At 37.9% G+C, this 21,901-nt stretch overlaps 1 protein-coding gene across 8 annotated transcripts in view; it reads left to right on the top strand.

Moving 5' to 3' along the window:
• Positions 1-1,660: 1,660 nt before the first annotated feature.
• The window catches only part of LOC133870762 (casein kinase 1-like protein 4), a 47,378-nt gene continuing 27,137 nt past the window's right edge, over positions 1,661-21,901 (top strand). For all 8 annotated transcript variants that reach the window (XR_009900787.1, XR_009900788.1, XR_009900782.1 and 5 more), the window contains exons 1-9: positions 1,661-1,999; positions 2,105-2,145; positions 2,465-2,534; positions 2,637-2,785; positions 3,695-3,790; positions 3,908-3,978; positions 9,829-9,890; positions 9,973-10,036; positions 10,163-10,247. Coding sequence is in view for 2 of the 8 variants with exons in the window: in XM_062307969.1 (XP_062163953.1) it covers positions 1,924-1,999; positions 2,105-2,145; positions 2,465-2,534; positions 2,637-2,785; positions 3,695-3,790; positions 3,908-3,978; positions 9,829-9,890; positions 9,973-10,036; positions 10,163-10,247 (714 nt within the window). In the remaining 6 variants the exon portion in view is untranslated. The remainder of the gene's footprint in view (positions 2,000-2,104; positions 2,146-2,464; positions 2,535-2,636; positions 2,786-3,694; positions 3,791-3,907; positions 3,979-9,828; positions 9,891-9,972; positions 10,037-10,162; positions 10,248-21,901) is intronic.

Consider the following 21,901-nt stretch of genomic DNA (forward strand, 5'->3'; position numbering starts at 1 on the left):
GTAACAACTCATATACTTTAATTGCAATTTAATCAAAATTACTAAAACTGCCACACATTATTATTATTATTTAAAAAAAACTCAAATTAAAGAAAAAAAAGAAAAAAGAAAACTGATGTGAGTGCTATTGGTTGAGATATGTTGTGTTTCATTACTGGGAATATTGTTAATTGAGTTGTGCGAAATCGAATTTCATATTTTGAGTATTATATGGTTCTTCCATAACATTAAAAATTTATTTGATATTCTAGGTTTTTTGTTTTGTGTGTTTTTTTTGTTTTTTTTGTTTTTTTTTTTTTGTTTATGATGTTTGTTGTTGTTTTTTGTTGGATTTTGTTTGTTTCCTTAGAAAATTGTGACAAAGGGAAGGAAAAGGTCCATAGGACATTAGACATTCTAAGTCTCATGCGGTTCCTACGGAAGTTGAGAATTAGCTCGAATTATTTGGCACTAGTTGCATCTCTAATATTTTTTATGAATTTGTGTTTTGGATTGAGCTATGTTTGATTAGCAGGAAAATTGAGGGAAAATGAAAAAGAAGGAATTGCATATTTTAAGGAAATCGAAAATTAGCTTGGTGTTTTTGAGGTACTGTAAAGGTTTTTTATTTTTTATGAATTTGTGTTTTGGATTGAGCTATGTTTGATTAGCAGGAAAGTTGAGGGAAAATGGAAAAGAAGGAATTGCATATTTTAAGGAAATTGAAAATTAGCTTGAAGTTTTTGAGGTAATGTAAAGGTTTTTTTTTTTTTTTTTTTAATTGAGAGAAAATTAAAAATAATTAGAGAATTTTTCTGAAAAATGTCATGTATTCATTTAGGAATAACTATTCATCTTCACAAGGAAATAGTTATTCTAATGAGAATAACCACTCTAAGAAATAATTCTCAACTAAACAAATGAATGATTATTCTATAGGAATAGTTATTTCATTCCAGGGATTTATTCCACGAACCAAACGATATATAAAGCTTTGGGTTGAGATCTATTTCATCGTTTTCTTAAAAAGTTGGGCATTACTAATCTTGATCCTCCAACTTGAGAGGGAGTATTACAATTTGATTATGTTTTCCTTATTTAAGTTTCATAGAGGCACACTTCCCTTGTATATTTGGCCACACCTATACGTCATTACTGACTTCCCAATTCGGTTTATATTTTCCCTTCTTAGCCCATGATTCATGGGATTTGTTTTCCCTTTTGTTGTATTATAAAACAGCATGCGACTGTGCAGAATATATCAAGAGAGTTTCTTCTCCATTTCCATATTCTTCCTCAATGTTTTACTTTTATATTTGTTAATAAAATGGGACAATTACAATTTTTGATAGTTTAAAGAGATATAAATTTCTTAAAATTTTTTGTCCGTTTGGGGGACATTAATGCAATTCAAAAATTAAAGAGGACATTGCCAATAAACTAATAATTTAAAAGGGGTATGCTGATTTTTTACTAAATTTAACTTTTTGTTTAACTTTACATAATCGAATCAGAGAGTTAGAACCAAAGATATATCGTTTCATCTTAGTTCGTCTCAGCTCAAATTTCAAATTTCACATAATAATCAATCAAAAACAGGGAAAGAGTTTTGACAACGACCAAAAAAATAAACAAGACAATTATAAATGACTTTAGTTATTTATAGAAATCAAAGAATGAAACAGCCTCGAAACAGCTTTAACCAGATCGGTTCAACCGGTGACACTGGACTCTAACCGACTTTCAAAAACTATCCACCATTGCTGAAATCGGCCCCAACTTTCTCAATTTCTAATATGCTCCCCATCCTCCTTCGGAATTACCAAATTCGCCCCAACTCTATATGCAGTATATAATTTCGTCGTCATTCTCTCTCGGCCTCCATTCAAGCCCTCGTTCGCACTTTCTGCAAATTAATCGAATTCTACAGAGCGATAGAGATAGATGGAGAGGATAGTGGGAGGGGAGTACAAATTAGGTCGCAAAATTGGGAGCGGATCGTTCGGTGAAATTTATCTTGGTATGTGAATCTTTTTTTTTTTTTTTTTTTTTTTTTTTTTTTTTTTAAATATTTCTAGTTCCAATTGTTGACTTTCTGACCCTAATTTTTATTGATTTGTTTAAGCGACCCATGTGGACACCTCTGAAATCGTCGCCGTGAAGATTGTAAGTCCTATTTGATTTCTCTTTTCTTTTCGATTTTATTGAACTAGCATTCTACTTTGGTTTCAAATATGTTTCCCTTGCGCTGTTTCTGCAAATATTCAGTGCAAAGTATTCTTTTTAATGACAAACTAATCTACTTCTTGGAATTGGTTGTACAAAATTGAACGCGGTTAAGAAAGAAATTCGACTTGTATAAAAAGGTGCTGCTTAGGAAAACAAATGTTCTGGTTGGCTTTGTTAGGTTGCTTATCTTGGAAGAAGTTTGGATTGGTCCACTATTACTTTGTTCGTTATAGTCTTTTTTGTTTTTGGGTTGTAGGAGAACCGCAAGACAAAGCATCCACAATTGCTTTTTGAGGCCAAGGTGTATAATAATATTCAAGGAGGAAGTAAGTAGAAAAGAAGCAGAAAGTTTATGTTGAAACTATCATAAGCTGTTTAGCTGGGTCATGTTTTTGTAGTTATTAACTCCTCAAGTTTGTGGGCCTCAGGTGGTATTGCGAAGATTAAATGGTCTGGAGTAGATGGAGATGATAATGTCCTCATCCTTGACCTGCTAGGACCAAGTCTTGAAGATCTCTTTGTTTACTGTGGAAGGAAGTTTTCCCTAAAAACGGTTTTAATGTTGGCTGATCAGATGGTAATTGGATATTTACTTCAGATGGCCGGCTGTGACTGTTGTTGCAGAGCCTGTATTTGGCAATGTTGTTAGCCATTATAGAGTGGTTGTTTTTCGGGTTTGATGATCTCATTTTTGTGTTTCTACTTGGAATTTCATTTATTATGTTTGTTCTTAAGGTAGTATTTGTAATAAAAATTTTCTTGCCTTTTTTATGTTGTGATTAAATCAGGAACCATTTGTTTTTTGGGTAAATTTACTCCTAGAGCAATTGTGTCATTTCAATTTACTCCATAGGTTTCCAATAAAAATTTTCTTGCCTTTTTTTTTTTTTTATGTTGTGATTAAATCAGGAATCATTTGTTTTTTGGGTAAATTTACTCGCAGAGTAATCTCGTCATTTCAGTTTATTCCATAGGTTTCTAATTCTGGCTTTTAACTCCTTATTTTCGAATTTTTCATTTTACCCCTCATGTCCAAACGTCTAAAATTGCTTAACATCAGCGTTTTTGCAAGCCAGCCTCCTTTTTTTTAATTTTTTTTTTTTGTTTTAAAAACTGATGTGGCAAAAAATGCTGAATATGTCGAAAAGTAAGGTCTCTTATTAAAGTTTGGTATTGTTAAAGTATTAATTAAATGAGTAAATTCACACTTTTCTATCAACTTAAGCTTTTGGGATAAGTGGTAATTTAACATGGTATTATAGCAAAGGTTCTAAGTTTGAACTTTGTCTTCGTCATTTACTCTCAATTTCAAATAAAATAGTCTGTGTTATCTGGTCCAGAAAGAGTGTTAAGGTATTAAGTGATGATTTAACAAGCATGTTCCATTTACTTAGTTGCAACTTACAAGTAGTTATTTTCCCATTCACAGAATTTTATTATATGAGTATGTAATAAATTTTATTTTGTTTCATTCCCTAAATTGCAGATTGCAAAAATAGAGTATGTGCATGCTAAAGGGTTTTTGCATAGAGACATCAAACCAGATAACTTCCTCATGGGTCTTGGCAGGAAAGCAATTTTGGTAACTATCATTGCTGTGCATTCTTCATTTCTAACTGAAAGTTATTCTGTCCTATTTTTTTTTTTTTTTTTTTCTTTTAAAAAAAAATCAGTGCTCAATTTTGTTTATATTCAATAGGTTTATATTATTGATTTTGGACTTGCTAAAAGGTATCAGGACCCTGCAACAAATAGGCATATTCCTTACAGGTAAATACTCAATGACCAAATCCTTGCTTGAAATCTAGTGGCTTTTCTGGTTCTAGTTTCTTTTCTATCTGTCCTAGATGGTGCATGTGTTACCCATATTTTAGTTTAATATGTATCTGGTTAATATAATTTTCCATTTAAATGCTCTATTTTAGAATTTGAAAGAAATTCTGTGAAGTAATTTGTGCTCACAAATTATTTTTTTCTTTGATGAGATTTTATTTTTTGGGGTAACTATTTGAACATTTTTAATGGGTTGTATAGCGTAATAAAATTTATAGGAGTCTTGTTTGTAGAATTGAAAATAGTTGCTGTGGCACTTGCACAAGATGGAGAAAATATTTGAGAACATGTTTGCTAGACATGGCTTTGTTGGCTAGGCTGCAATCAGGGATGTAATCGAGCCGATTTTAAGCGAGTAGTGCTTGCTCGAGCTCCGCTCGTTTTAATTTCTCTCAAGCTTGAGCTCTTGACGAGCCTAGTTTTTGTGTTCGAACTTGGCTCGCTAAGCTGGGATCCCTGTCTGAGATTGAGCTCAAGCACTCAACTCAAGCTCAACTAGAGCAGGATTATTTAATTTTTTTTTTTTTAAAAAAATTTAAGCATAAAAAAAAAAGAAACTAATTTAATTAACAATAATTTCTCCAAAAACAAATGACAAAATAAATTTATACAATTATAAACAACTAAACTTACAAATCAAATTTAAACAAGTACTAGGAAATCTCTGAGAGATCTAAAGGATAGTAGGGGAAAGGTCATCCCTTTGGCCTTTGGAACATGAGAAAGAGCATCCCAGCCTAGACATGCCCTCTTCGTAGGTCGTTGATCCATGTGCATGTGAGGAAACTCGATCACGAGCTCCATCTTCATGATTGAAAAGTACAAGACGATAAGATTATTGTTAAGTGTATCATAGATGCAGAATGGGTAAATATGGTATTTTCTTGTGTAAGCTTTCTTGAACTGCAGAAAAAATTGAGAGAAAGAAGAAGGGATATGCAAGCTTGATGGAAGTGCGTAGAAGGGAAGAAGTTAGAGTCGGTTATTCAACATAAAAGAAGTTATAGTCAGTTGAGGTGAAATCTGGCAGAGTGATAAGTTTTGAGAAAAAAAAAATCCCCTACACACGTGTCTTTGGTGAGACTTGCTCCACGTCACTGATACAACGATTTCAAGCGTATATTAAAAAAATTATGAGGATTCAATCGTAGTCGTTGAATGAGATGTATGACCGTACGTGAGAAACACCGTATAAATTCCTTTGTAAGTTGTGTGTTACAATTGTAACCATAACTAAAAATCAACGGCTACGACTGAATAGAGTTTTTCATCGAACGGCTGGGAATGCTCTTAAAAAAAAAGCATTTGATTTCTTTGGTTTTCAGTACATCATTCCACGTGCCATTCAAAATTGAGAAAGAAAACTTTTTGAAATTTTATATAATGTGCGCATTTGTAGCTAAAATCAGTGTTGCGTGTGATCTTGACCATTATTGCAATCACTGATTCATGATTTCATATAAGTCATTTGATAATACCTATACGAGTGCGCTCATGTAAATTTAAAGCACAATATAATTTCAATTGAAGATAATGCGTTACAGCTATATCCCAATATATAGAAACGAACGGTGAGGATCGATAGTATAATAATTGAATGGCCCAGACTAAATTTTGCCTGGTAAGCTTGAATGTTGGGCTGTGATTCATGGCAGTGTGATAAATTTTGAAACAAATTTCCCTCCACGCGTGTTTGGGCTGATTGGCATTTAAGTCATATGTTTACGTTATAAAATTGCTATATACTACGTGCCATACTGCCATAAAATTTAATAAGAAGTATTAACTATTAAGAACTAGTATGTTATTATGGGTTATTTGGGATATTTCTACATTGAATCAAAATAATTTGAGTTAAGTTCAGGAGTTGGGAATAGGGGATGTTGTCTTGTTGAATGGAGCAGAGGATATTTCGTTTGGTGATCATGGATTTCTAGAGCATGGTTTGGATGCTGCACATGATGGAGGAGTTGATGAATGAATTGAGGTCGAAGGAGTTTTGTAGGTCTCGTTGAGTGGGAGAATTGGTGATCATTTTGCTCATGTTGTAGAAACGTCAGAAACATTATGGGCACTTTTTGGAGATTACCGAATATGGTAAGGGAGGGAGACGTAGCTATATAATCATACCGGAAGGATGAGAAAGCTGTGGATGGGAGAGTTGTATTTCCACAATTGTGGAGGTTGGTGAAACATTTTGCATCGACAGGAGTTACAGGCATCTTAAGGGGCAGATGCGACTAATGGATGCCTGTTGAACGTTCGTGGCTGTGGTTACAAGGCAGAGGGTAGAAAAGGAAAGGGAAACACTGAGCAAGGGTAGTGTGGGGAGGATTGTTATACAGCCTAGTAGCATTTCAAACGAGTTTGGACAGAAGGAGAGATTTGCGCCCAGAGATCACGTTGCTCGTTCATGGCCTGAGACGTTGAAGTTTGCTGAAGAAGGAGCTTTAACTGTGACAGCATTACATAACTTGTTTATAATGCTCAGGAAGGATGTGGATAGGTTTATGGACCATCTTGGATTGGGCCGGTGTGTTTGTGAATTCGAACTGCAAGAGGGGACTAAAAATTGTGGGCCTTGTGGGGTAAAAGGTAAAGGCCCGTGTGGGGAAGCCTCTGGTTCACAGCCCAAAGTGGGATAGGAAGCAGTGTCCCATAGTCAAAAACTCCAACTCCTCCGGCTGCCTTCTGACTGATAGCAAGACCGTAGGTTCTCCTTCCCCATCACACAAAGCACCCTCAGGTATCATAACGATGGCCTCATCCCCAACTATAGAGTGCATTGCAGCCTTCTCCGAGCTTCGACTCGGTCCTGCATGACAATTTGCAAAAGAGGAATGTCGTGGTGCTGTATGCGTAAAAAGAGTGGGGAATCAATTGAACATTTGTTACTTTATTGCGAAGTTGCTCGCGACCTATGGAGTTGTATTCTTTCTTTATTTGGGGTAGAGTGGATTATGCCACGAATGGTGCTGGAGTTGTTGACTAGTTGCGGCGCGTTGTTTGGGTATGGCCCAGCTAAGGAAGTTTGGCAGCTAGTTCTGTTGTGTTTAATGTGGTATATTTGACGGGAGCAGAATGCGCGGCACTTTGAAGATGTAGAGACATCGATGGTGGAGCTAAAGAAGCGTTTGCTTAACACGCTATATATTTGGATAGCGTCTCATCATAGCTTGAATGTTTTTACTTATGTAGACTTTTTAAATTTATTTTCTGATCGTTCCTAGTAGGGGCACTCTTGTGTACTTCCTGTGTATTAGAGTTGCATCCCTCTGCGCTTTATTAATGAATTAACATCACTTATATATATATAAAACTATTAAGAACGCACTAGTCATACTTTTATATATAAAAAAATAACCCACTAGTCACTAGATATTCCGAACTTGAACCATTGTAGCATATAAGAAAAAAACTGTACATATTTTTTTTTCCTGAACCAATTATGCATAAATTAGATTAGATACATAGATATTCATACATTGTCATCATATAGTTTACATGATATGCTTAGAAAATATCAAATATCAAATATCAAATAACAAATATCTAATATCTTGAACAAAAAAAGTATTATCATTTGATCTTGGATCTTAAATCATGTGACCTAACGATTCCTAAGTATCTAATAATAGAAAATGTAATAATAGTCAATATAAATATTAACTAACATATATTAAGTTAATAACATTAATAATGATAATTATTATATAATCATATGGTCCTATGTATCTAATGATAATATTATTTTTTTAGTCTAATGGTAATACTTAGATCATATGATCTAATGATTATATGATATAATGTTAGATTATATGATTATGTGATTTAAATTCTAATGATAATATATATAATCACATGATCTAAATTCTAATAATAATACTTAATTTGTGACTATGATTAACACATTGGTAATTTTAATCTTAATCACTTAATTTGGGATTTATATGAATCACATTATCATTGTATATGAATAATATGATTAAGTTTCTGAATTGTTATTATATCATATGATTAATGTGAATTCATACTTACGTATGTAATTTATATGTCTAAGTATTGTATCAAAGTGTATTATGAATTGTTGGATACTTAGAATCTTAAATCATACTTATCCATTGTATCTAAGTATCTAGATACTTAATCATTGTATTAGTATGAATTTTTATACTTATATGGCATTATGTGGCTATAATTTATACTTGTGCTTATTTATGTGTGTGTATATATATAATATTTTATAAATTAGGAATCATATCATATGATATGACTTATGAGATTACCTATGATAAGTATAATCATTATGAGTCATAATTATCCTAATTCCTGACTATTTGCTGATAATATTTATACTATATGATCATGAGTAGATCTTATGATCATTGGATCACGTGATCTAATGATTCATAAGTATTTAATGATAATACTTAGAACATATGTAATTATTTGTCATATGGCCCAATGTTATATTTTTTTTCGATAAATAATAAACTGGTCTTATTAAAAGCGTAAGGCACCCCTAAGTACACCGGAAGTGTACAAGAGAAAGCACCTAACTAGAAAGTGAAAAAGAAACAGCCCAAAAAAGAAACCCAACAAACCCTCAAAACCAAAAGGCCCTCAAACCCGAACCCTCAAGAAGCACACCCTACTAGAGGACGCGCTTGTATCACCAAATTCAAAATCTCCTTTCGAAGAAAGTCATCTTTAAAGGCATCTATAATCGCCAAGGATGAATCCTCATTCACCCTAGAATCATCACCCTTTTCAACAAAAGGAGTGGCTGGAGTTGATGAAGATAAATAATATAATTATATTACATGAATAATATAATGAAGTATTTGAATTGTCATTAGATGATTAAGATGATATTATTCACTTTTACTATTTAATATACATATAACCAATTAACTATTGCTACTTAATATATACTGACCATTGTTATTTGTTACTTAATTTATTCTTTTATATATTAATAAATACATACAACTCGAGCTTTAATAATCGAGTCGATCCTTGTACGAGCAGGTTTACGAACATTAACCGAGTCAAGTTGAGTTTATACAAGTTTGTATCGTTTAATAATGGAGTCTAGTTTTGGGTTCACGAACGGCTCATTTTATAATCGATTCGAGTACGAGGCAAGTTTAATCGAGCCGATCCCGAGTAAGCTCACGAGTAGCTCAGCTCGTTTACACCCCTAGCTGCAATGAAGACTTCATCTCCTTCATATTTTTATTTTTTATCTTGTTTCTCCATTACTATATCTTTAGTTTTATTAGATGCTTTCATATATGTGATGTTGAGGAAGATCTCTATTTTTGTCTGTGTTTGTGTAGACATTAGCGTGATGTTTGTTGTCTTAGATTCTCTTATTTGCTTGGGACGAAACTACTGAATTTGATAATGTTCACAACTTTGAAAACCATGGGACATCTTAAAATCTTCCTTACCCATCAGTATTATTTAAGTGGTTATGTTCTGTACAAGTTTTCGATGAGATTGAGATTACTTTAAGCTTGTTGTGTTAAAACTTTCTGTTGATATACTGGTTGGTCCAAGATCTCTCATTGAATTGCTCCTTTTCTTTTTTCATACTTTTATTTAAAAAGTAATGAAACTGATTGAGAATTTGTTTATAGTCTCTTTCTACTGATTCGGTGATTCCTTTATCTTTAGTATGTTTCAATTTTTTTAGTTGTTAACCTTCAAATACCTAGATCACAATTGGCTAAATATTCTTTATTCCCCCGCCGCCCGCCCTTTATTGATAAACTCATGCAGAGAAAACAAGAACTTAACAGGGACTGCCCGTTATGCAAGTTGCAATACTCATCAGGGAATTGGTGAGTAGAGAGATGTAGTCTTCTCCATTCACTGGATAGATCACTGCATCTTTCCTCATTTTTAGGTTTCATTTTTTTTCAGAACAAAGCCGTCGGGATGATTTGGAGTCACTTGGCTATGTTCTCCTGTACTTTCTAAGAGGAAGGTATGTCATGCCTTGGCTTGTCAATTTTTATCAACCTTGAAGGTTTGGATGTTTTGATTGATGATATGAACATAAGCATACAATTTCTTGAATCCATCAAACTGACTGATTTATTTCTCTATGTAGTCTTCCTTGGCAGGGTCTAAAGGCTGCCACAAAAAAGCAAAAATATGACAAGATATGTGAGAAGAAGTTATCGACTCCTATTGAGGTATGTGTCTATAGTGGCAAATGTTTAAATTATATCTATGATTTGAATTGACGAAATTGTTTGTATAATTCTATTTGGTTGTCTCTTTGACAACCCTCCTCCTTCCCCCGTTGCCTAGACGAAAGAAAAATAAAACTAACCCGTTTCTCTTACACTTTCATTGTTAGGACCCAATGAATAATATTACAACTAACCTGAGTTAAGCATAGTGACAAGATGCCCTAGCCGAAAGGATTGTGCCTGTGTTGTAATCTTTTCCAAAGCTCTTTTCACTTTTCAAACACTGAAAAATACTTTTAAGACAATAGTTAGCAAATGAGTTTTTAGATATAATGTTTGACACTAAGATAATTGTTGTAGTGTCAGTGTTACTTATCTTTTAGAGAAAAGGCTCCTTCAAGAGTAGCGTATAGGGTGTTGAGACTGTGTTCAGTGGAGTCCAAAGATTTTGAGCTGGTGGTGGAGGGTGGTTCTACTGGATTGAGGATTCGTGAAAGGTGGGATCTTTATGGTCTATTTATTTGGGAAGTGTTGCTCGATATCATTAAGGAATTGTTGATAGTGAAGGATTCTACAGTTTTTTGGAAACACTCCTGGCCTGGCTCTCCCGGAATTTTTGCTCAGCGATGCTCCAATAGACATGGACGCTTCTTGATGGGAAGAGGAATTTTGTCTTAGTGTTTATTAACACACAACACACTCTTAGTGGTTCTCAAACAATTAAGAGTCCTAGTGAGTGTGTTGAGAAGACTCCTAGTTAATCAAACTCCTAGTGAGTGTTGATAACACAACCGGTTGATAAGGATAAGATTAAGTGGAAGAGTTTTACTTGTATTTAGTTTGCTGATTACAGTTTCTGTATTAGCATAGAATACTTGTAATCAGGTTATCTAAGAGTTAGTGTTAGACTTGAAAGCTTGAAGATAGAACTTATCTTGTATTCTATGTAAACTCTATATATATTGAATAGACGCTCACTAGATGAGTAAGCTTGAAAAGCCAAATAATCTGATCTTTTACATGGTATCAGAGCTTCCTATAGACTAACGTCCTTTTTCTTGAAATCATGACTGAATCCACGGTCTCTTCTGCTGCCTCATCTCCTCCTCAATCTGAGGTACATCCCACCATTAATCCGCCCTCTTCCAATGTTGTTTTCATTGTCCCAAACATGAATCATACCTTGCAAATCAAACTCTCCAATGGCAATTTTCCTAGTTGGAGAACTCAGATCATGGCTTATGTTAAAGCCCAAGACGCATACGGCTTACTGGACGGGACTTCTCAGCCTCCAGTCCAGACCATTCCAAATCCGAGCACTACTCCAAATGCTCTTGCAACTGTAGCAAATCCAGAATACCTTGCCTGGTGTCAACGTGACCAGATGTTGCTCAGTGTACTGATCTCCAAGCTCACCGAACCACTCGTTCATGCCGTCGGATGTGCAACTTCTCACCAACTTTGGACTACGTTAGTGTCCATGTTTGCCTCTCAAGCACGATCTTGTGTTATGCAGATTCACTATCAACTTGCTACTGCCAAGAAGGGAGCTCGTCCATCACAGAGTATTTTCAATCGTTCAAGGCCATGTGTGACAACCTTGCTGCTGTCGGCCAGCATCTCAATGATTTTGAGAGCATCTCCTATCTTCTTGCTGGCCTAAGAACTGATTATGATCCGTTTGTTACCTCAATCACTACTCTGCTAGATCCTCTCTTTGCAGATGAAATCTATGGTCATCTTCTTGCCCATGAGATGCGGATCGAACATAACCTTTCTCACACTGAGCCTTCTCTGCCAATGGCTCATCTTTCTACCCGAGCTCCATGTCACGGGGCCGAGGTTATCGCGGTCGTGGCCGCAACAACTATCAAGGCCGAGGATCCTTCTCCACTGGTCGTGGCCAAGGCAATTACTTCCAACCCAATTCAATTGCACCTTCAAGGCCCATCTGCCAACTCTGTGGCAAAATTGGGCACACTGCTCCTAGATGTTATCAGCGTCCAGATCCTGCTCTAGCTGCACCGCCTTCTTCACCATACCAGCCTGCTCAAGCTTATTACTCCTCACCTACACTTCCTCTGGAAGAAAACTAGTACCTGGATACTGGTTCAACCCATCATCTTACCAATAATTTGCAGAATCTGAACATCTTTGCTGAAGAATACACTGGTCAAGATCAGATCCACATAGGTAATGGTGCAGGATTGTCTATTTCCCACTCTGGTTTTGCTTCCTAGTCTCTCTCTCTCTCTCTCTCTCTCTCTCTCTCTCTCTCTCTCTCTCTCTCTCTCTCTCTCTCTCTCTCTCTCTCTCTCTCTCGTTGTAATTTTCTCCTTAAGCAATTACTTCATGTTCCTAACATATGCAAAAACCTTCTTTCCGTTCGTCAATTTGCCCTTGATAATGCTGTTTTCTTTGAGTTTCACTCTTCTCATTTTATCATCAAGGATTGCAAGACTGAGATCCCAATTCATCACGGCCAACTTAACAATGGCCTCTATCACCACTTTCCTCTGTAAGTGCCTTCATCTTCATCTCAAGCACTCGTTGGTGAGAGGACTACATTACATCATTGGCACAAACGCTTAGGACATCCAGCCCTTTGGATTGTCAACCTTGTCCTTTCAAATTTTCAGCTTCCAGTTTCTTCCAATAAGGCATCATCACCCTGCAATGCCTGTCCTCAGGCTAAGGGTCATCAATTGCCCTTTTCAATTTCTATTACTATTACTATTTGTAATCCTTTAGACTTGATTTATTCGCTTGTTTGGGGTCCTTCCCCAACTATTTCAATAAATGGAAATCGATATTATGTCTCTTTTGTGGATGCTTTTAGCAGATTTACTTGGATTTATCCTATTCAATCTAAATCTGATGTTATGCCTATTTTTCTCAAGTTTCAATTAATGGTTGAATGTCTCCTTAATGCAAAAATCAAGTCTGTCCAAATTGATTGGGGTGGCGAATATTGGAACCTCAACAAATATTTTCAATCCATTGGCATTCTTTATCATATTTCCTGTCCTCACTCTCATCAACAACTAGGGTGTGTTGAGAGGAAACATCGACATATCATTGATACAACCTTAGCTCTCCTAGCCGACAGTTCTCTTCCCAAGAAATTTTGGGATGATACTTGTCTAACTTCTTGCTATTTGATAAATAGACTGCAAACTCCATTGCTCAAAAATATTTCTCCCCTTGAAAAACTTTTTTCCCAAGTTCCGGATTATAAATTTCTTAAGGTGTTTGGCTGTGCTTGTTTTCCGAGTCGCAGACCTTACAATTCTCACAAATTCTCCCTTCGGTCCAAACCTTGTGTCTTCTTAGGCTATAGCACACACCATAAAGGCTATAAGTGCTACCCTCCCGAAACTGGTCACATTGTTATCTCTAGGGACGTCATCTTTCATGATGAAGTATTTCCTTTTTCTCATAGTACTTCTCAACTAGCTCCATCCTCACTGGATCCTCCCTCTTCCAACACTGTCTCCTTTTCTCTTCCCTTACCTATTCGACGTAATTTGGAATCTTCTTCTCCAGTTACCTTGCCTCCCTCCACTCCATCCATATTACCTAATAATTCCAGCCTTCCTCCTCCATCTCTTAGTTCCTCTTCCTCTCCTGAAGAATCGGATGTATCTCAAGCACAGACACCTACTCGCATCCATCCTATGCGGACCCGATCTCAGAGTAATGTCCGCACAATCAGGCAGCTCACTGATGGGACTGTTAGATATCCTCTACCTTGGGCCTTACTTTTTGAAGCTGCCCTTATCGAACCTACTTGCTTCTCCAATGCTGTCAAGATCAGTGAATGGTGCAATGCCATGCAAGTTGAGTTTAATGCTTTGCTCAAGAATAACACTTGGACTCTTGTTCCTTCGTCGGTAGCCAAGAATGTTGTTGGTTGCAAATGAGTTTTTAAAGTAAAGAGAAAGGCTGATGGCTCTGTAGAACGTCACAAGACAAGGTTAGTTGTTAAGGGCTTTCACCAACAAGCCGGTATAGATTATGGTGAGACTTTTAGCCCTGTGGTAAAACCAATTACTATTCGTATTGTTTTGTCGCTTGCTTACTCTGCAGGATGGACTATGAAACAAATAGACATAGACAATGCGTTTCTGCACGGCCTCTTGTCCGAATATGTCCATATGGAGCAACCCCCGGGTTTCACTCATCCATCTTATCCCCATCATGTATGCAAGTTACAAAAGGCCCTTTATGGCCTGAAACAGGCACCACGAGCCTGGTTTGCTCGTCTCAGTGGGAAACTCCTTCAACTTGGTTTTCTTGGCTCCAAGGCAGATTCCTCTTTGTTTATTTACCGTACAGCAATAGTCACTATGTATTTGCTTATTTATGTTGATGATATTATCATTGCTTCATCAGTCCCTATTGCTATTGATGACCTTTTACAACTACTAAGCATTGACTTTGCCGTTAAAGACTTGGGTACTTTGCACTATTTTCTTGGAGTTGAAGTTTTGCCCATGAAGGATGGTCTCTTACTTCCACAGCAACGGTATATTCATGACTTACTTAGCAAAACAAATATGACCAAAGCCAAACTAGTAGCCTCTCAAATGTCTTTTTCTTCGGCGTTATCAGCATTCACAGGAGATCCTATGGAAGACCCCACTTTATATCGCAGCACAGTTGGTTCTTTTCAGTAATTGTTGCTTACTTGTCACGTTCTCTTCAAGCCTATTCGGATGCTGATTGGGCAGGATGCCCTGATGACCACCGTTCCACCGGTGCTTATTGTGTTTTCCTTGGTTCCAACTTGATTTCTTGGAGTTCTCGCAAGCAGCCGACTGTTTCCAGGTCTTCAACAGAAGCTGGATACAAGTCAGTTGCTAACACGGCTGTTGAATTAATCTAGGTACGTTCTCTTCTCCAAGAACTTGGCATTCCACTTCCTACTCCACCAAAACTTTGGTGTGACAACATTGTTGCAACTTACTTTTCTGTTAATCCAATTTTCCATTCTCGCACCAAACATGTGGCCATTGATTTCCATTTTGTCCGAGAATTAGTTGCTTCAAAAGACTTGGAGATTCTCTTTGTTCCAAGTGTTGATCAGCTTGCGGATGTGCTTACTAAGCCGCTTGTTTCCAAACGGTTTCATCATCTATCCTACAAGCTCAATGTCCGCTCACTCCCGTTGAACTTGAGAGAGGGTATTAACGCACAACACACTCCTAGTGGTTCTCAAACAATTAAGACTCCTAGTGAGTGTGTTGAGAAGACTCCCGATTGATCAAAATCCTAGTGAGTGTTGATAACACAATCAGTTTAATAAGGATAAGATTAAGTGGAAGAGTTTTACTTGTATTTAGTTTGCTGATTACGGTTTCTGTATTAGAATAGAATACTTGTAGTTAGGTTCTCTAAGAGTTAGTGTTAGACTAGAAAGCTAGAAGATAAAACTTATCTTGTATTCAGTGTAAACTCTATATATATTGAATAGACGCTCATTAGAAGAGTAAGCTTGAAAAGCCAAATAATCTGATCTTCTACAGTGTCGGAAGGGAGAAACTGCTAAGGCTGGAGGTGTTTTGCTTTGGAGTGGCGAATAGTTGTTAATTACATTCGGCTGATTCACGGTGGCGGTTTTAGCAAGATGCTAGTGGAATCGAAGGTGCAAACAATTTCAACAAGTTTTCAGCAAGGTGGAGGAGTTTTGCAGAGGTCCTTTCGTCTGCGGCTAAGGAATGTCTGGTGGTGGGTGATTTTGGAAATCCTTCCTTGCATTTAGCTAAGGTGCCTCCGTTGTTGGGTGTCTTTGGAATCCCTTCTGGAATCCCACTGGAGAAGGCACGAAAGTCTCTGAAGAAGGTATGGAAGCCTCCAGTGATGACAACTAAGCTGGTGAAGGAGCAGGCTAAGATACTTCAAGTTTCGGCTAAGCCCCTTCCCTGAAAATTCTGCACCAAACGGATGGGTTGACTCTGACATTGCATCTGGGCAAGAAGTTTGTAGAAGGTACAAAAGTCTCTGAAGAAGGTATGGAAGCCCCCAGTGATGACAACTAAGCTGGCGAAGGAGCAGGGTAAGATACTTCAAGTTTCGGCTAAGCCCCTTCCCTGAAAATTCTGCACCGAACGGATGGGTTGACTTTGACATTGCATCTGGGCACGAAGTTTGCAGAAGCCATTTTGGTGAAATTTTCGATATGCACACCTTGAAGTCGTTAGTTCGTATCAAAAGGGATGTGGGGAATTGTTTAAGTGGTTGGACTTGGGCTTGAGTCCTTGTGAGTGTGGTCAATTGGGCCGTGCACCCAGGCTTGGTCCAGGCCGAAAACATTCTAGTGAGCCCAATTGTCCTACTGAAGGCCAAAGGCCCAGTTGCAAGCTTGAGGCGTCGTTCTCTTGAAGAGAAGGGTAAGGCCAAGATGGGCTCTAGACCGGCCCGTGGCTTCTCCTTTAAGCCTAAGTGATCCTTTAAAAGGATTCTGGGTCAGCCTATGTCTAAGGGGCTAGGTTCCATTTTGGGTCTGATGGTTGTTCGACTGTCGCGTTGCAACCGAGGCTTGCCATGTGTTTGCCTAAGCGGCAAGGATCCAAGCCGAAGAAGGTGATGGGTGTTTGTTATTGGCCAAATCATGGTTAATGTATTTAATTGGTAGTTGTAGAATTGATATGTTTAGTAGTTGTGAGTTACATAATTGTGGTTAATTGTTTATGGACAATTATTGTTAATGGGCAGTTGTCTTAGGGGAAGTTAAGTGTTAGTGGATCTCAACCATAGATGTTATCCTATGTTGTGGGTAGTTATTTCCAGCATTCTTGTGGGTAGTTATTTGAATAATTTGTATTTAAATTCAGCATCACTAATAGAATGGGTATCAAGAGTATTATCATCAGAAAACCCGTGAGGTTATATTCGTGTGCTAGAGGAGGACTTGGCCCCTTGAAGTACCTAAGTGTTACTTTTATTGTTATTTCATTACAAATTCCACCACCAAATATCCATGCTCATATTAGCCCGCCCTTGGTAAGTATGCTTCGATGGTTGATGGTGGTTTGACCACCATCTCTCAACCTCGGCTAGCCACTCTGGTCTCCATTCTTAGTGGCTCTTTCTCATCTTACACTTCAACTGGGTCGAGTATCATGTGTCATTCTCAACCTAAAGTGACAAAGTAGCTCTTGCTGGAAAGAACTGTTACTTCCTTTCCCCCTTTCTCAGAACTTGCCGGTGAGTTTAATAATGGGCTATCTTTGAGCGACAGCATCCCTGTGATGGGTGGGGGATGGGGCTTTCTTCTTCCTTCTCATGCTGCAGATATTTCCGGTGTGTCCCATGCAACTCCCTTGAGACAAGATCCGGTGAGACTACCTGAGCCAAGGTTTTTTGCAAGGCCCTTGACACTCTGTGCCCTTTCATCCCAAGGTTGGGTGGGGGTTTGCCTGCTGCCCCTTACTCTTTCTCGGGTGTTAGGGGTGTTTATGGGGATGCTTGCTATGCTTGAAACGGCTTGGCTAGATTGTAGTTGAGGTGTGATGGGGGAAATGGGGATTTGGAGTTTTTCAAAGGGGTGGAAGTTTTGTTCCCTTTAAGCTCTTATCCCCTTACTGTGTTGGGGAATCTGGGTGGCCTAGGATTTGAATGTTCTGATTGGGTGGTGCAAAATGCTATGGGATTCTATCGGCTTGTGGGGGTTTCTTGCAAAGGCTTTGAGGGGCAATTGCTGGCTATGCTAATAGCTATTGAAGCTGAAGAATATCATAGGAAGCAGGGATTAGCCTCTACCCCAAAAAAAGAGAATAAAGGTGGTAGGGAGTTGAGAGGATTGGAGTGTTCCATTAAATATGATTCAAAAGGGGAGTGTTCTAGTCGTGGTAAAGGAAGGAAAGGGGGCTATTAGTTTCTTTTATGAAGCCTAAACTGTTGCCCTGGAGTGTGAGAGGGTTGAATGATGGGGACAAATGTATGAGGGTGAGGAACTTACTTAGAGAGTGGAAGGTTGACACTATTTGTTTCCAAGAGACCAAGCTTGAAGTCATGTCTCGTAGTATTGTGTGCAATTTGTGGGGTTGCCATCATGTGGATTGGTGTTGTTTGGATTTCAGAGGGGCTTCAGGTGGTTTTTTGATTATGTGAGATAGGAGGGTGGTGGAGAAGATTAATGAATGTGTGGGGGTTTTCTCCGTAGCTATTACTTTTAGAAATGTTAAGGATCATTTCATTTGGGGTTTTGCGGGCGTCTATGATCCTAATGTTGATAGGGATAGAAGGCTCCTTTGGGATGAGTTGGCTGACTTATTTTAGTTGGTGGAATTTGCTTTGGTGCATTGGGGTTGATTTCAACGTTTCCAGATTCTCTAGTGAGAGATTGAGTGAAACTTGTTTAAGTTGAGCTATGATGGAGTTTTCTGATTTCATTTTTGAGCAAGGATTGATGGACCTTCCTCTGGTGGGCAGTTCTTTCACTTGGTTGAGACCTCCCTCATGGTCCAGAATTGACAGATTCTTGGTCTCTCCTTAGTGGGAAGCCCAGTTTCCTAGTGTGTCTCAGAGGATGCTTCCTAGACTCTATTCGGATCATTTCCTTATCCTCCTTGATTGTGGTGATTTTCATAGGGGTAGCAGGCCCTTCAAATTTGAAAATGTGGCTAAAGTTATAGGGTTTTGTGGATAGGGTGAAACAATGGTGTGACTCTTATATTTTTCAAGGATTTCCTAGCTTCCTAACTTCATTTGAGAGGAGCCTTAATGCTACATTCATCGCTCTCATTCCGAAGATCCCAGGGGCTCTCGATCCTAAGGATTTTCGCCCAACCAGTTTGGTGGGTAGCATTTATAAGGTTATTGCTAAGATTCTAGCGAACAAGATTAAGAGGGTGTTGAAGAAGATCATCTCTAAGTCACAAAGTGCATTCATCCGAGGTAGGCAAATTTTAGATCCTATTCTTATTGCCAATTAATGCCTTAATAAAAGATTGAGATCTGGAGAGGCATGGGTTATTCGTAAAATTGACTTAGAAAAAGCTTATGATAATGTTAATTGGGATTTTCTGTTGTACATGCTAAGAAGATGCATGTTTGGTGGGAAGTGGTGCTATTGGATAGCTCATTGGATTTCTTCGGTGCGATTTTCAGTTTTCGTGAATGGTTCCTCTACAGGCTTTTTTATCAGCTCGCCTGGCTTAAGGCAAGGGGACGCTTTGTCCCCTTTGCTGTTTGTTCTAGTGATGGAGGCGTTGAGTAGGATTATTTCAGCTGCGGTGAGTGGAGGTTTGTTGTCTAGTTTCTCTGTGGGGACAGGCAGGGGTTGATACCCCTCATTTTTTGTTTGCTGATGACACTTTGATCTTCTTTAGGGCCAACCCTAATCATCTTGGCAATTTACGTAACTTGTTCTTATTATTTGAAGTTGTGTCGGGTTTGAAGACGAACTTAGCCAAGTCGGAATTGGTTCTAATGGGAAGTGTTGATAATGTGGCTGGGTTGGCTTGGATTTTGGGATGTGGGGTTGGATCCCTGCCTTTGAAGTAACTCGGTCTTCTTTTGGGGGCTTAATTTAAGGCCAAGCATATATAGGACAGTGTTATCGAGAAGATATAAGGTCGGTTGGCTGATTGGAAATGGTTGTATGTGTCAAAAGGTGGTAGGATTACCCTTATCAAAGGGTGGTAAGATTACCCTTATCAAGAGCACCCTTTCCAACCTACCTACGTATTTCATGTCCCTCTTTCCCCTCCCTTTGAGTGTTGCAAACCGTTTTGAGAAGTTCCAACGTGATTTCTTATGGGTTGGGGTTGGAGGCAAGTTCAAAAGGTGTGTACTCCGATCTTTGAGGGAGGGTTAGGGATTAGGAACCTTTTGAGGTTCAATCATGCTCTCTTGGATAAATGGCTTTGGCGATATGGGATTGAGAGAGAGGCTTGGTGGTGAGTGGTGGTGGATTCTAAATATGAAAGTTTGTGAGAAGGGTAGCGTTATAGTAAGCCTGTTGGGGCGTATGGAGTGGTTTATGGAAGAAGATTAGGAAAGGTTGGGGGAAGGTTTGTAGTCGCTTTATATTTGAAGTGGGTGATGGCTCCAAGGTTAGATTCTGACATGACTTGTGGTGTGGGGATATGACCCTGACAGATGTGTTCCTAGTTTTATTTGGTATTGCTTGCGCAAAGGATGCTCATGTTGAGGTTCACATAGAACTTTCAGGAGGTGTCATTCAGTTGAACGTGAGCTTTGCTAGATCGACTTACGATTGGGAGGTGGATGCGTTTGCCTCGATTTATAGGTTGTAGTATTTAGTAAGATTGATACGAGAGGGTCCCTTCTAAAAGAGAGTTGTTTGGCGTTAAATCTTTCTACAATGTCTTGAGTTGTCGTGATGGTTTTTGTTTCCCTTGGGAGAGTGTTTGGAAGACTAAGGTTCCGTTGAGGGTGGCATTTTTTATGTGTTCGGTGACCTTAAAGAAGATCCTTACTATTGATGATCTCTGAAAGCAGCATGTAATCGTGATAGATTGGTGTGTTATGTGCAAAAATAATGAAGAGTCTGCGAATCACCTACTTCTTCATTTTGAGGTTGCTTGTGCTATTTGGAATGTCTTCTTTAAACGCTTCGGGTTGTCTTGGGTTATGCCAAGACGAGTTATTGATTTGTTTGCTTGGTGGATTGTTGGTAGCACTCGGAGTGTCATTGTTTGGAAGATGATGCCTTTGTGCCTTTTGTGGAGTCTATGGCAGGAGAGGAATGATAGGTGTTTTGAGGATCACGAGAGATCTTTGGAAGAGTTGAAATATTTTTTCTTAAACACTTTGTACCTTTGGACAGCTGCATATGTTTCTCCTTTAGTCATGAATTCCTTGTTCTTTTTGCCATTTCTACCTAGGCGGCTTCTCTTGTATACTTCTTGTGTACATGGGGCGCCTTACGCTTTAATGATATATCAATTACTTATAAAAAATAGGTTTTTAGATATGGCCCTACCACTAACATTCATTTTCAAAACGAATAACGAAACAGTTTTCAAAAAACAAAACACTTTTCAAAAACTTCCCACACCATATCGATCTACAGAGAGGGGTGGTGGGGACCTACCTCCCCCATCTATTGAAGTAGTGGTGGTTTACTTGCGGAGGCCAGCCTCCAACCGTTTTTATTTTTATGTTCTGAAAACTCTTCTCTTTTTTACTTTTCAGAAATATTTTTAAATGTATCAAACAGATTTTTATCTGTGGACCTCACATACAACACTTCTCAATTTTCACTTTTTCAAAAATTGTGTTAAAAACCCAAAACCTAAAACTTTACCAAACATGCTAATATTGTTTTTCAAAGGATGACTTTACATTTTATTGGGAATCATTATTGTAATTTTTGTTATTTTGGATTAGGAATCAGGTATAACTTTTAATTGCGGTTGCTAATGTGCTGTAGCCTAAATGGCACTTCCACCTCCCTTAAGTTTGGGGTGGAGGGTGAGAGGTTGCGGGTTCTAATGCTGCGGTGCTTGAGTTAAACTACCAAAAAAAATTGTTAATTGTGGTTGGACCTAAGGATAAACAATGCTAGATAGAATCTGTCTGACAATCAGTTTTCAAAGGTTTTTGGATATCTGTTATATTGGCTAAATGAAATTCTAATGTATACTTCGTAGGTATTTTTTCCCATTATCTTAAAGTCAGCT

Source organism: Alnus glutinosa, chromosome 6 (assembly GCF_958979055.1).
Source record: "Alnus glutinosa chromosome 6, dhAlnGlut1.1, whole genome shotgun sequence".
Lineage (NCBI taxonomy): Eukaryota > Viridiplantae > Streptophyta > Magnoliopsida > Fagales > Betulaceae > Alnus > Alnus glutinosa.